Source organism: Nilaparvata lugens, chromosome X, assembly GCF_014356525.2.
Source record: "Nilaparvata lugens isolate BPH chromosome X, ASM1435652v1, whole genome shotgun sequence".
NCBI lineage: Eukaryota > Metazoa > Arthropoda > Insecta > Hemiptera > Delphacidae > Nilaparvata > Nilaparvata lugens.
In genome coordinates, this window is record NC_052518.1 from 35,185,152 (window position 1) to 35,201,564 (window position 16,413).

The 16,413-nt window shown below is 34.4% G+C and overlaps 1 protein-coding gene across 1 annotated transcript in view; it reads left to right on the forward strand.

Moving 5' to 3' along the window:
- LOC111055687 (lachesin) overlaps positions 1 to 16,413 on the forward strand; it is a gene marked incomplete in the record, with an annotated part of 137,429 nt that overhangs the window by 33,542 nt on the left and 87,474 nt on the right. The window contains 1 exon segment of the mRNA XM_039443207.1: positions 9,613 to 9,869. Within this exon segment, the coding sequence (XP_039299141.1) occupies positions 9,613 to 9,869 (257 nt within the window).

The window sequence follows — 16,413 nt, forward strand, 5'->3', positions numbered from 1 at the left end:
GCACACTGTACGCTCTTCCCTCTTCAAGGAAAGGCCCTTGCAGCTTTTGAAGATCTTAAAAAAGAGGTAGCTGCAGCTGTAATACATGTTTTTGATGAAGGAGGCATTCTCACTGTAGAGACTGATGCCTCAGATTTCTGCATAGCAGCAACACTATCTTACAATGAACGTCCTGTTGCATACTTTTCACGAATGCTAAACGAAAGTGAAAAACGACACTCATCAGTTGAAAAAGAGGCATATGCCATTGTAGAATCTATTAGGAAGTGGCGTCATTACTTATCTGGTCGTTTCTTTCAACTTATTACTGATCAAAAATCTGTTTCATTCATGTTCAATAGCACGGCAAGAGGCAAGGTGAAGAACGAAAAAATCATGAGGTGGCGCCTTGAGCTATCTCAATACACCTATGAAATCATTTACTGACCTGGAAAAGAGAACATAACTGCTGACGCTCTTTCTCGAGTATGTGTGATAATGGGATGTATCACATCAAAACAAGACTTGATAAAATATCATCAAGACCTCTGCCACCCCGGCATCACAAGATTTTTTCACTGGACTAAAGCTCATAACCTTCCATACTCGGTAGATGACATCAGAGAAGTCTGCATGGAATGCAAGATCTGCTCAGAGCTGAAGCCAAGATTCAACTGTTTCAAAGGAAAATTGATAAAAGCAACTCGACCTTTTGAAAGGATCAACATTGACTTCAAAGGACCCCTGCCATCTTCAACTAGAAACAAGTACATCCTCACTATTGTGGATGAATATTCGAGATTTCCCTTTGCCTATCCCTGTCGAGACATGTCATCAGAAACAGTAATTCAAAATCTCAATGACTTATTCACCACATACGGCTATCCTTCATACATACACACTGATAGAGGGACCAGTTTTCTATCAAAAGATGTCAAAGATTACTTAATGTCCAAGGGTGTAGCTACCAGTTCCACAACACCTTACAACCCTCAAGGTAATGGACAGGTGGAACGCTACAATGGAATAATTTGGAAGACAATCCGTTTAGCCCTACGGTCCAGGAACATGGATACTTCTCACTGGGAAAAGGTACTCTTAGAATCACTAAGCAGCATTCGCTCGCTTCTCTGCACGACCATCAATTGCACACCTCACGAGCGAATGTTCATTCATCCTCGTAATCCCACGTCTATGACAAACTTGCCATCCTGGCTGATCAACGCCAAGGAGGCATGGATGAAGACCTTTGTAAGACGCAGTAAGCATGATCCTGAAGTTGAAAAGGTAGAAATTATTCATTTGAACCCTCATGTCGCTCAAGTAAGACTTTCTGATGGAAGAGAAGTTTCTGTCAACATTCGTAGATTGGCCCCGGTAGGTTCCACCACTGGGAGGGAAGAATGATATGATAATCATATGTCATAAATCAGTTGTTTGAATTATTCTAAATCATCAGAAAGTTTGTTATTTTATCTCAGTTTATTTTAGTCAATAAAAGCCATTATTCTAGCTCTTCAATGGTCTCTATTTATTACACAGGGCAATAGCTATTTCAAACTGTCTGTTTAAAATTTTTACAAATTTGTTAACTGTGTGTTTATCAACCTGGGCAGAGTATTTCCATGTACTTGGCGAGAGTCAATCTGGCTTTCGTAGAGGTCGTGGTTGCATCGATAATATCTTTTCACTTTATTCTATTATTTATTACTATCTCGAATTGAAGCATCAACCCATGTATGGAATTTTCGTAGATTATGAAGCCGCGTTTGACTCCATTCCTCATTGTAAGCTGTGGCCCAGATTAAGTAATTTTGGAGTGAGCGGTAAACTTCTTTGTGTTCTTAAAGACATTTATTCCAAAGCTACGGTGGCAGTTGACATAGGTCGTTCCGGTGCCCGTTCAGAGCCAGTTAGGGTCTCAAGGGGCGTATTGCAGGGGGACCCGGCCAGTCCGCTTCTTTTTTCCCTGTACATTGCTGACATGGAGGATTATTTCAGAAAGAAGGGGCTCTCTGGACTTAGAATTGGCAGTGATAACGATATCATTATGCTTCAGTACGCTGATGATGTGGTGATCCTGGCGGATAGTGTACCGGATATACGCAATAAATTAAAATGTCTAGTCGAGTACAGTGAGGAATTGGGTTTGAGGGTGAATTCGGAAAATACCAAAGTATTACCATTTCACAGGGGCAGATTGAGAGCACTTAGGCCCTTTTTTGTCAATGGATATTGTACAGAGATATTATGTAAAGAATATAATTATTTAGGAGTCACTTTCCAGTCATCAGGCAAATTTACAGCAATGTGTAGAAATTCCATGAATAAAGCTAAAACTGAGACAGGTGCAATGATGGCGGTTCTAGCAAAGGTGAAATCGGATGATTGGTTAGGAAAAATTAAACTATTCGATTCGGTAATTCTACAAACTGCATTGTATGGAGCTGAAGTCTGGTCCCTAGGTAGAGAGGAGGCTGTCGAGCGTGTTCAATTATTTTTTCTCAAGCGTACTCTTTTATTAAATCGCGCCGCTCCCGGGTGGGCAGTCAGGATAGAAACAAACCGCTCCAGTTTGAAACTGTATCTTTTTGAGAGGCAGTTGAACTGGCTGTTGAAAATTCTAAATATGAGTGAATCAAGAATACCTTATGTATGTTACAGGGTTCTTTGCCAATCTAAACATGACAGGAGGGATAATTGGGTGCACTGTATTAGGAGACAGCTGAGGGATATTGGAGTGGAAAGACCAGGGTTTTCAGCTGATGAGTTCGATGGGTTTGATGAGGTGGATTTAAGCAACTCTTATGCTGCTATATTGAATAAATACTCATGGCTGTTGAGAGAGGTGGATAGGCAGAATGCACTGGGTTCTCTTACTTGTCAACGATATTCAAAACTGAATCCAAATTTAATAATAGCAGAGCAATTGACTGTCCCAATGCCAATAAATAGAGTGAGATGTGTTACGCAGTTGAGCATACCAACGATAACCGGTGTGCATTTGTTCTTTAATAATTGTAGAAAGACTAATCTCAATCCGGAGAATGGGTGCTTGGCGTGTGGCTCCGGCTTGGAGACATTGGAGCATTTTTTCATTAATTGTGGAAGATATCATAATTTGAGAATCATGTATCTGATGAAACACATAAAAAATATTGTTAGTCCTTCAGATCAAGTGTTAGTTTTATTATCAAACCTAAATAGCGAAAAAATAAAAAACGTCTTCATGTTCTGTATTGAGGCTATCGAAGAAAGATATAAGGACTAATATAATTTAATCCATCGAATTAAAAAAGTTACAAAATATATTATCATTGTGTGTAAATGATAGGTTTTAAGTTTTCTAGTCAATATTCACTGTTTCTGGAACAAACGAGCTTTCAATGGTGCTTGATAACTTGTTTTATATAGATTTGAACTTCTTACCTTTTTTATGTAAATTTATTGCTTCTTGTCATTATGTTATCGTATGTTTTTACAGTTTAAACTAATTGAATTAGTTAAGTTAACTGAAATTGTTAAGCTTTTTGAGTTTAGTGGATTTGTTGAATGTATAAAACTTATTGGATTTGCTGAACTTGTTGAATGTATTTAAGTTACTCAGTTATTTGAATGTGTGGAATCTATTTAATTTATTGATTAGGAATTACCTTGTACCTTCTAATGTGAGCTTGTTGAATGTTAGAGATTCATAGTAATAATGTTTATTGATTGTAACGTGGGTACTTTCATTGTTCGCGGTTGAATGCAAATTTATAATTGGATCTTGTTATTAGTTTGATCTATTGCCAAACATTTTGTTCATGTGGTTTAATTTAGTCATTGTTAGAATTTGTTATTGAATTTATTTATAGAATTTGTTATACTCAACTCATTTGTATGGTTATACCGTGTACAAATAAAATGATTTATTATTATTATTTATTTTTTGATTCCTTATTTTAAATCTCCTCTTTTCTATCAGTTCATAAGCTACACCTTTCCTTATTCATAACTCACTCAAATCTTAAATATCCCGTTTGTAACCGCCCCCTAAATACCCCATAATGTCCCCTGAATCTGTACCCTTTTTATCTCCATCCGTCTGCACCGCGTAATCTGTGGTCTCTGCTGGATTCAAAACTGTAGTCTGCTCGGTTGAGGAAGGAGACTCAGTCTCCGAAAATTTTCCCCATTTCTAATGTAAGTTCTTAAGTGTTTTCAATCTATTTATATCTTGTGTCTCCAGTTTATATATATATATTTTATAGTTTATATATATATATTATATATATATATATTATATATATATATATATATATATATTATAGTTTATATATATATATAAATAAGAGACAATGTCACCATGGGTTGGGGGGTGTTCAAAATTACCAATTTACCAAAACAATTTGAGATACTAGTTTTGTTGTTACAACAGTATCGGTTTTTTTAGTACCTACAAATTCATACATACAATTATATAATGTTAACAAAAATAAAATTAACAGTACAAAATAACTTCAAGCTCACAAATTTAAGGTCAGTTGAATTCATAGTTGAGAATGGTATTGCATTTATAAATACATGCATAAATAATAATACAAGTCTAATGTCTGGGCCCTATTTCACAAAGCAACATGTCTTGTTATCAACCATGGTTATTCGAAAAATTGCTAAACAAGCTGATTACAGTCATTTCACGAAAGCACCCTCGTAGACTTGTAGTAACAAATAAATTTTAACAAGTTTACAAGCGTTTCATCAGTCATGAACAAGCGTTTCACGAACGTTGGCATGGTAACTCTTACAAAACTAGTGAAAATAATTTGCCAATAACCAAGAAATTTCTACCTATGAAGAGTAAGATTGAGTGAGATAATGAAGAGTAAATGAATAACAAGTGTTAATAAAGATGCTTTCAAGGTTAACAATTTTTTCAATGCCTTTGAGGTTAGCCTATATCGGTTGTAGGTCAATATTAATTTCAGTTTATAACTGAAGTGTGTTTACCAAATAAATTAAAAAAGAAAGAGCATAAATTTTCTATTTGCATCTTCGTCCTCAGAAGATGGGAATGAGCCAGTAGTTTAAATTGGTTAGAGAAGATTGTTTATAGAGAAAAAAATAAGATCAACTTTCAATCAGTTGCGGCACACCTCTCCTACTTTCTTCAAGAGTTGAAGAGGAATGCGCTCTTCCGAACCTAGTTCTTTCACAATACCGCGTGCTATTGACCCAAACACCATTTAGATACTTCTGAAACGTTCCATTTAGTTCGGAAAAATGATTCTTATTGTTATATAATGTAATGAAAATGATGTTGGAGGTTCGGTAAGACAAACAACTATTGATTCCAATAATAGTCTTTATTCTACTGGCGTCTTTAGCTCAAAGTACAAGAATGATTTTACATTGAAATTGTATATATCCCATCATTTAATGTCTTAATACTACATTTACAAAGGAGAAGTGACTTATAAAAAACTAACTGGGCCCTTATAACTACTAAATGAATATAATATAAAATATGTTTCATACCCCAAACAATTGATGTTTCCTTCACCAGCTCTCAAACAAGAAGGAGGATGAGCCATGAAAAACCCCCCAAAAAGGCATTCTAACCTCAAAATTGAATAAAATATATTATGACAAATGATTAATTCTTATAATTTTGATTAAGATAATGTATATTTTAAATAATCCATTGTAAATATTTTATATTAGTTTTTAGGTTTAAGTTTGTAATAAAGAATAAATTAATTTAGTTACATTTCATATATACTCAATATTTGTGCAGTTGCAGTTTATACTTAATGTTTTTGGTTATGTTATTTTATAAATATTCAATTATAGTAACATTGATTACATTATTTCAATTCATTGCACTTAACTTGTAAAGTTATTGAGTGGCGCGCGGTTTGAATGTTCACATTACACAGTTTTTGAATTTAATGAACGTTTCCGTATGACAAAATTGAGAATGCAGGAGTTCATTGGATGCTATTGGACTCATATTATCCATCTAACACAACTATCCCATACCCTCTCAACCAAAATCCAACTTAGCATAGGTGTCCACTGGCCAGGTAATGGTGGTCAATACCACTGCTTAGGTGAGCGGGCGGCGTAAGTAAAGCTGAAACAAGTGGCTTGGATTGCATTTATTGAAAATATTTCAACTACATCTATTTTAGTGCCACCTGGAGTTTATTTAGCCCAGTCAATGAAGGTCGAAAGAAGCAGTTTCGATCCGAAAATTAAATAAAAGCTGAATTTCCAACCATTGATAGGACCCTCCCAGAGGGTCATTCTCCCAAAAGTCCCAAGAAATCCCCTTGGAGCTTTCCCCCCCCAGCACCCTAAAACATGAAAAATGCAGGTAATCACGGGAAATAAATTATCTCTGTAACCATCGATCGGAAACAGTTCTATTATACGTCATTCAATTCCTTACATTATGGACTACAATATTATTAGTCCCATTCATTTTTTTAATAACATGAACAGTTTTCTTGATAAAATAATATATATGTAAAAATTTAGGGGGTTTGCGATTTGATTTTTTTGTTTTCTTCGATTAACTGCGAAGCAAATGATTTTAAAGAAAAATGAGATAAATAATTGATTCAGCCCCTTTCATTGCAAACCCATTGATGTATATTGTTATGTATTTACGATTCGATTTGACGCCGTGAAAGGGGAAACTGACGACGCGGTACGGCGCGGCTGACTCGCTTAGCCATAGTAAATAGCAAACAGTAAATCAATTATCTCTGTAACCATTTATCGGAAACAGTTATATTGTACGTCATTCAATTCGTTACATTACGGACTACAATATTAGACATATTCATTTTCTCGATAAAACAAACAGTTTCCCTGATAAAATAATATATATGTAAAAATTTAGGGGTTTTTCGATTTGTTTTTTTTTTTTGTTTTCTCCGATTAACTTCGAAGCAAGTAATTTTAAAGAATGCGTCAAATAATTAATGTAGCCACTTTCATTGCGAATCCATTATCGTGTATCGTGTTATGTGTTGTCATGGTGTTATGTATTTGCGATTCGATTTGACGCTGTGGAAGGGGGAACAGCCGAAGCGGTACGGCGCGGCTGACTTCTTCACCATAGTAAACAGTAAAATAGTACTGCTTTCTAAGTTGCAACTTATTTATAATTTGCGCTCGAAACAATCAATTTTGTCTATTGTTTTGACTTGCGCTGAAACTAAATTTACACTTTTTAGTTCTCTAAATTCTAAATATTAAAATGTTTGAGATTTAACCAAATCGATTACAGCAAATTTATTCAGCTTTCATTGCCAGTTCAGGAAATCAATGTTTTTCTACGTGAATTAATTATAAAGCCACTATCACAATACGGTCGTCATCATCTTGCTCTCTATGTTTTGATTGAAATGTGATAATTAACTCATCATTTTGTTGTTATATATGTGCTTAATCATGCTTTCTGTGACAAAGATATTGTTTGCAAACCGATAAGATATTCATACTAATACACAATATAATAAATGTATATATGTTTATGATCCTAATTCTATGCTATAATTTATCATAAGTTATGAACGTCAAAAACTGAGATGAATCATAGATTAAAATTATTGTTTAAATTTTTTTCGCAAAATAAGGATAAGATGAAGGAGTTGGACACATACGGTAATATATCATCAAACTTCATTGAAAAACATAAATATCCGAAACTAGAGTTATCAAATAATATTGTGATACCTCTGACTCGTATTGACAAGGAACACTTCAAATTTCAAATTAATATGATAAATTCTGTGAGCGGACAACGAAATCCTGATTTTTATCATCAGCGTGGTTAAAACGAAAAAAATTATGATAATTTTGAGTATTGAAAAGGGAAAATCTAGATTCAGCGCATGTCAAAACAATAGATAAAATTAATTGTTCGAGCGCCATAGTGTAAATGAGATGCAATGTAGAAAGCATTGCTATTCTATTTACTATGGTGAAGGGAGTCAGCCGCGTCGGCTGTTTCCCCTTCCACAGCGTCAAATTGAATCGCAAATAAATAACAATATACATCAATGAATTTGCAATGTAAGTAGCTACATTAATTATCTGCCTCATTTTCCTTTAAGATTACTTGCTTCAAAGTTAATCGGAGAAAACAAAAAAAAAAAATCAAATCGAAAAATCTCTAAATTTTTACATATATGTTATTTTATCTAGAGAACTGTTTGTTTTATCGAGAAAATGAATACATCTAGTATTGTAGTCCATAATGTAACGAATCGAATGACGTATGATAGATTCTTTTTCGATTGATGGTTACAGAGATAATTGAGTTCCTGTTCACTGTTTACTATGGCGAAGAGAGTCAGCGGCGCCGTACCGCGTCGGCTGTTTCTCCTTCCACGGCGTCAAATCGAATCGCAAATACATAACAATATATATCAATGAGTTCACAATGAGAGTGGCTACATTAATTACTTGGCTCATTTTTCTTTAAAATTATTTTCTTCGAAGTTAATCGAAGAAAACAGAAAAATCAAATCGCAAACCCCCTGAATTTTCACATATATATTATTTTATCAAGAAAACTGTTAATTTTATTGAAAAAATGAATAGAAATAATATTGTAGTACATAATGTAAGAAATCGAATGACGTATAATAGAACTGTTTCCGATCAATGGTTACAAAGATAATTGATTTTCCGTGATTACCTGCATTTTTCAACTTTGAGGGTGGCTAGGGGTGAAAGCTCCAGGGGGATTCCTTGGGACTTTTGGGGGAATGACCCTCTGGTAGGGTTCTATCGATGGTGAGAGATTCAGCTTTTATTTAATTTTCGGATCGAAAAAACCTTTATTGACTGGGCTAATTGATAATCTGAAACGGTTACGTATGGTAGCACTGAGGTGTGGGAACACTTGTGAACCTGTAGTCTTGTAAACTTTTAACCCATTTTCTTTCTGATATGCCTGTAGCTGAAATCTTGTCATTAAAAGTACTTGTCAGTAAGCATGGTTGCTAACAAGACTTGTTGCTTTGTGAAATAGGCCCAGAACGTGAGCTTTTATTACGAAGAAAAACCGAAGTACCTACAAAAGAAAATTAATTGTAACCTATTAATATGAAATAGGTAAGAATAAACCAACGATAAAGTTATGGAAAAAGTACAAAATAATAAGCTGATAAAGAACGAATAGAAAACAGTGAATACTTTAAATAATATAAGTAAACTAAAATAACTTAAAAATAATAGTGGAGAATCGGTAAAGCAATATTATAAATAAGATGTCTTATAGTGATAAAAACGTCAGTTAATGCTTTAATCTAATTACTGTAGACTGCTTTTTTCAGTTTAAATAGGAACGTTTGATAGAAAGTCTGGAGTAACTATATTAGCGATTTTCCTACATGTATAGGGAAACTGCATCCTAAAAACCATCATATTAGTTTCAGCTGAGATAGCCGTTCTAAGACTAGAGTAAACATTTTACTAAAGATTGATTATGGTTTAATAACCGAAACTAGTACCTATCTCAAATTATTCAATGATTTTTATAGTTTTGACAATATCAAGTCGTTTTCATTCAATAGCAACATCAGAAAGTATTTTTCTCTCTGGTAATATTGATCATTTATTATTTTTCAGATCAAAGATATTCAAGAAACCGACTCCGGCTTCTATCAATGTCAAGTATTCATTGCTTTGCAAAACAAAATAAGTGCAGAAGTGGAGCTTCAAGTTCGTCGGCCACCCATAATATCAGACAACTCTACTCGATCAGTTGTTGTCACCGAAGGTCAGAGTGTCAGCTTGGATTGCTATGCCGGGGGTCATCCTGAACCCAGAGTATCTTGGAAAAGAGAAAACAACGCAATTCTGCCAACTGGAGGATCCATATACAGGTTTGTCATCCATGACATCAAACAATTAAACATTTTTTTACAGCTTAGTTGTATATTCATGTACTGTATATCAATTAATGATTGTTTTGTTTATTGTAAATAATGTTTACTTCAGTTTAGTATGTTCAGCATATGTGGTTGCACAAATCTACAAGGAAAACGAAACGTTACTTCCATAATAAAATGCAAAATCAAGCAAATAAGGCAAACTCAATGTTTGCTTATTCTGTAGAACCTCTATAATTCTTGGTTGACGGGACCAAGCGTTTACTACCGTACGAATTATGAAGGTTACGAATTATAGAGGCTATGGTGCAGCATAGGTGATTTCCGGTTGATGACCTCATGTCTGGAGAATTAGTTGGCGATAGCATAGTTCACTTGCATTATGTTCCTCTTCTTGGTGTATGAGAAAATCCATAAAATACGAATTCTAGAGAGTTGTAGCAAACCAACTACGAATATACAGTCAGTCGACGATAAGTCAGCGCTCTATTTTACTATGAATTATCGAGGTGGTCGACTTTGCTTTACTACGATATAGAGGCTGTTTCAATTAGGCTCGAATTATCGAGATTCTATTGCACCAAGATGGCGGTCTAATAAATCTTGATCCACACCATTTTTCTTTACTGTTCCTACATCCCTTCCTACCTACATGGTTTCAAGGGACATGCTTTCTGAGCACACGTCATTCATGTAAAGATTCGAAATAATTTTCAGTTTCCAAATTTATATCTTCTAAGAAAGTAATGAAAGTGTTGTTATCGATGATGATTTGCTATTTAAGCGTCATTCCATGAAGGTGAATCCAAGCTTACTCATAACTCAATAATAAAATGTCTAATTCAAACTCAGAAAATATTATTAAAACTCAATCGAAAATAGAATGAATAAATGAAATGGAATGTTATTACCAATATGAAACTGAGTGTATAAATATTATGAAAATTCATGTTTGAAATGGCTAAATTTCTTTTCTTCTTTATTAATTACAGTGATTCATTTGAAATTGAAACAAATCGGTATTATTTTTAGTTCAAACTTGGGAATCATCACTGACTTGGCTCTTTAACTATTCATGTGATTGTTCTACAAAAAAGTCCAGTTAACGTTTTTGTCAAACAATAACTGCTGATGTGGTTTATGTGAATCTTTTTCTGATTTTGTTCCAGTTCAGTCACTGTTTATTGAATGCTCAACATTATCATTCTTTTTTATATAGGCGTACTTTACTGCACATAGCATCGCATCCTCTATTGTGTATTTAGTAGGTCAATTTCCTCCAGACAATTTATATTGTCTTGGGCTTTATATATTCATTTTTCTTATTCCTGTCATTTTTGAAGCAACAGATAGTATAATTTACACTTTACTCCTATTGTTTCTGGGCTTTATATATTATCCATTTTTGAATCATCGGATAGTTATTAACACTTTAGTATGAAACTCAGTCAGACTGTCAGTAAGAACCATATTTATCCACGTCTAATAATACATTATCAGTTTATCTTCAACATATTTGTTATTTGAGCGTTGGAGATTCACTGATACCTTAAAGATGACATTATAAATGAAACCTAGTAATTCAATACAGTAAGCCTTTTTTTAAATTAAAGAAATGTTTGGTATTTTTGTTGGTTGATTATAATTTTTGGTTGCTAATAGTTTTATCACATATTGTGAAATTTTAAATTTGGTTGAGAATGATAATTGCTGGAATACAGGAGATTCATATTTAGTCTTTCCCTACAGATAGTTAGCAGTATTTTCTTATTATTTCTATGTTTGCAATCCAATAAACATTATTTAAAAACTCAATAAAAAACTTCTCAAGTACTATGGTATGGTGCAGGTGTACATTGTGAATTGAACCAATAAAACGTTCGTAGTGACGTTTGTCAGTTCTGCAAACGTCATATAATACGGCATTATAAGGTTGACATCCTTTAGTTCTCCAATCATCAGCCTTCTGCTTATTTGCAGTTTCCTTTCCTTTATCAGTTTCTCATACAAGCTATAAATCTAAATTACTAAACATTTTCTTTTTTAATTTGAATTTTTAAATTGTTATGACCTACTATAGCACTCTTCTTCTATTCAACTAGGTATTTTTTAAATAAATTATCCTTAATTCAAATAATTTAAATTTATTTTTTCAAATTTGTGTTTTCTTTATCAACAAATAAAGTTAATCTTGAAGTAAGATTAGTAAGGATAGTTTTGTATTGAGGCACATTAGTAAGGTTTGTGCATGAAAACATTGCTTTAGTGAGGTCCACGTTATAATGACAGTGTACAATTGACAATAGTGTTGTCCTATCATGCAACAAAGCAGATAGCGCTATCTCTCTCTAGCTTTGCAATGTTGTCAGTTTACCAGAAATATTTCATTTTTACTTTTGACAGTGACTGTACAAATGTAAAAAAACCATTCTCTGCCGCCATTTTTTCTTCATTCTACCAAAATACTTCAGTACACAAGTCAAACAATTGATTAAAAATGTATTTTTGAATAAATATAATAATTTTTTGATATTTTCGTATGAGAAACACAAATTATACATGAAAATGACATTTTAAAGTTGATAACTTAGACCATCCTAGACTTCGTCCATGCTTCAGTTAGCCCACCGTATAGGTTATGACTGGTACTGGTACCGGTTTAAATAATATTGAAAGGTTATAACAAAATTATTTACATTTAAATTATGTTATTCTAAATAGTATTTCATTTTGCTATTATTTTCAAGAGAAATTAAAATAGAATACCCACCGAGCAGCTTTATTTCTGTTGTTTTGAAGTTCAGATTGGTGTATAGCAGCTTTTCAGCCTACATTTCAGGTTTGTATCAAAATAAAAATCTGATCTCAATGCAAAGTTTCGAATCAAATCATGAAAACAGATATTTTACTGATGAATTTTATTGATTTGACATGAAATTGATTATTTTATTAAGAAAATGGAAACTAACATTAGATCAAATTTAATTGGATGAATTGAGTAACAGCTGTGTACACTCAGTGGAAAAATGGAATCAACTAGGCAACGTTGTTCTCCTATCTTTCTTCACTGCCATTATAACGTAAACAGTTCGTTGTAAACGTTGTGAACTGTTATAAACAGTTCGTTGCCAAAACTCACTTGTGAACTGTTATAAACAGTTCGTTGCCAAAACAGTCACCTTGACAACCGTGCTCACATGATAAGTATCCATGTAGGACTAGCCTACATCAATATCCCCCCCTTAGAGATCTTGGTCTCTAAGGTCCTCTAATCTGATCTTGGTTCTCTAATTTCCTTGATAAGGTGTTAGACGATTAATGTGTACAACCTTCGGTTTGGTTCTTCATTCAGTGTTCTTAATACTGTACACAAATATCCTCTCCACAATGTAGTACGAGCCTTCCTTTACTCTTTCTAATTTTGAGCAAACATTTATTTAAATTGCCAAATTTAATTCTTGCAAATAACAAACAATTTGGATTCTTTGGATTTCCAATGAAACTTAAACAATTGAATATAGCAGCATTTGATCCAAATTTAATTCTTGCAAATAACAAACAATTTGGATTCTTTGGATTTCCAATGAAACTTAAACGATTGAATATAGCAGCATTTGATCCTCAACATTGTGGGCTCCATTGTGTCCCCACCGACGATGTCTCAAACCTCTAACTCGAACAATACTCTGCTCAGCCATTCTTCAGGACAGACACACTTCCTCCCTGCAAGATAGCCATGCTTCTGCAGTTCCGGACAGTCGTGCTTCTTCCCTGCCAGACCTCCATATGTCTGCAGTTACAAACAAGCAACGTTTCCTTCCTGCCAGACAGCCATGCTTCGGCAGTTCCGGACAGCTGTGCTTCCTCTCAGCTATATGCTGAGGACTGAGGAGTCCCATTCGAGCTAGTGACACCCTCACTTGCTCCTGATTTTCTCACTTAGGCATACCCTAATGCATGTCGTAACCTGTGCACACACCCTATGTGTGACTTCCTTAAGGCAGTGTTGCTTCCAAAACAGTGTTGCTTCCGAATGTCTGCTGCTTCCAACTATTCATATCTGATACTTTTTCAACAAGTCACTTGAAGGCAATGTCCCTTAAAACTGGAAGATTGCTCTGGTTCGCCCTCTAAATAAAGTTCCATTACCCAATAAAGTTGAGGATTTCAGTATTCTACCTGCATTGTCCAAAGTGCTAGAAAGACTCATTCATGCTCAAGTTGTAAAATTTCTAGACAACAACAGTAAACTTCATAACTTTCAATCAGGCTTTAGGAAATTCCATTCAACTGAGACAGCTCTGCTTCGTGTCACTGATGATATAAGGTTAGCTATGGACCAAAGAAAATGCACCATCCTCACCCTATTTGATTTTTCTAAAGCATTCGATACTGTTGATCATACAGTTCTTTTGAATAAGTTGGCTATTCTTGGTTTCAGTCACAACTCGTTAGTTTGGTTCAAATCCTATCTGTTAGGTAGAAAACAATGTGTATCTGTCGGTGACAAAAAGTCAACATGGAAAAACGTTATGCATGGAGTACCACAAGGTTCAATTTTAGGCCCTCTCCTCTTCACTTTGTATGCTAATGACCTGTCTTCCATTATCAAATTTTCCAGTTTCCATACTTATGCAGACGACCTTCAAATTTATTTAAGCTGTCCCATAACAAAAATTAATGAAACAGTTGGAATAATTAATCAGGATATCAATTCGATAGTTGAATGGACAAAGAAAAATAGCCTTAAGCTTAATCCCATCAAAACACAAACCATTGTAATTGGATATTCTCGTCTTATAAACAATATTGACCTTGAATCGATTCTCAAAATTAGTGTAAACGGTAATGACATTCCTTACTGTAGCTCAGTTAAAAATGTAGGCATTATTATGAATAATACTCTTGACTGGTCAGAACAAGTGAACAAAACTTGTGAAAAGGTATTTTCAGCCATGCACGCATTGTAGAAAATGCACGATATCCTCTCAAGAAACATTATATTATTATTGGTTCAGTTTCTCATCTTCCCACATTTAATGTATTGTAATTCTGTTCTCAATGATATGCAAGTCACTCTGAATGATAAACTACAGCGTTGCCAAAATTATTGTCTACGTTTCGTCTACTCTCTCCAACGCCATGATCATATCACCCCAGCCTACATTGCTAGTTCAACATTAAAGCTTTCCAATCAAAGGCTTTTTCGAATAGTCAAGCTTGTTAGAGATATCTTGAAATACGTAAATCCGAACTATTTTAAAGATAATTTCAAATTTGTCTCTGAAGGTAGGAGGATAGATGCTTCACATACTAGAACCGGAGAGAGTACTTTAAGGATACCAATCAACTACTATTTTCACAAAATCCTTCCTAGTTAGTGCCTGTTGTGCATGGAATGCACTTCCTGTTACTATCAAGTCCATCGAGATACTGACTTTAAGAAAATATCTTTTGGAACAAATGACTGAAACTGACCAGCCCTAGAACGATCACATGACAACCATCCCTCACCCATCCCATCAATACAAACCTATAAACCTGTTATAGAATAAATTATATATATATATATATAATATAAATATAAACAGGATACACACGACACGGATAGATTGAAAACACTTAAAAACTTAAACGAGAATTTTCGGGAGCTGGGCCCCTTCCTGGTTGATTGACAAAGGGGGCCCAGCTCCCGAAAATTCTCGTTTAAATGTAAGTTTTTAAGTGTTTTTAATCTATCCATGTCGTGTGTATCCTGTTTATATATATAAACTGGAGACACAAGATATGAATAGATTGAAAACACTTAAAAACTTACATTAGAAATGGGGAAAATTTTCGGAGACTGAGTCTCCTTTCTCAACCGAGCAGACTGCAGTTTTGAATCCAGCAGAAGCCACAGATTACGCGGTGCAGACGGATGGAGAGAAAAAGGGTACAGATTCAGGGGACATTATGGGGTATTTAGGGGGCGGTTACAAACGGGATAGGACTTTGACTTTGTCAAGGACTTTGACTTTGAAGCATTGGTCAAAGCTCTTGTTGTGCTCAGGGAGATTTCAACAGGGTGGTTGGCTGGGAGAGACTTGAGTTCACAATTGGATTTTGGGGCAAACTTTTTGATGATTTGGTCAGAAGTAGTCGAGGGGGGAGGGCAAGAAGGGTCAGAAGTGTTGTTGCCACTGAAGTATACTTGCCATCTGAGATATCTAGTGAAGTGAACAGTTTAAGAGAGAAGGTTTATGGCATTAAAAATTGAATTTACAAAATAGGATAACAGATAGCACGGTAAGTGATTAATATTGAGTTATAGGCAAATGCAAAATTGAGTTAATCAAAACACAGGGGAGTAGCCAATGTGAAGTTAGGAATTAGAAGTTAACAAAAAGTTATAAAATATTCTAGTTATCCTGTGAAATATGAGGTTCTATTATGAGATATGGTTAAGTTAATCTACATTCAAATCTTGAACTATAAGAAAAACTATTGGCAATTCTAACTTATCAAAAAATACCTCTAACATAATCTGTTTATTTAC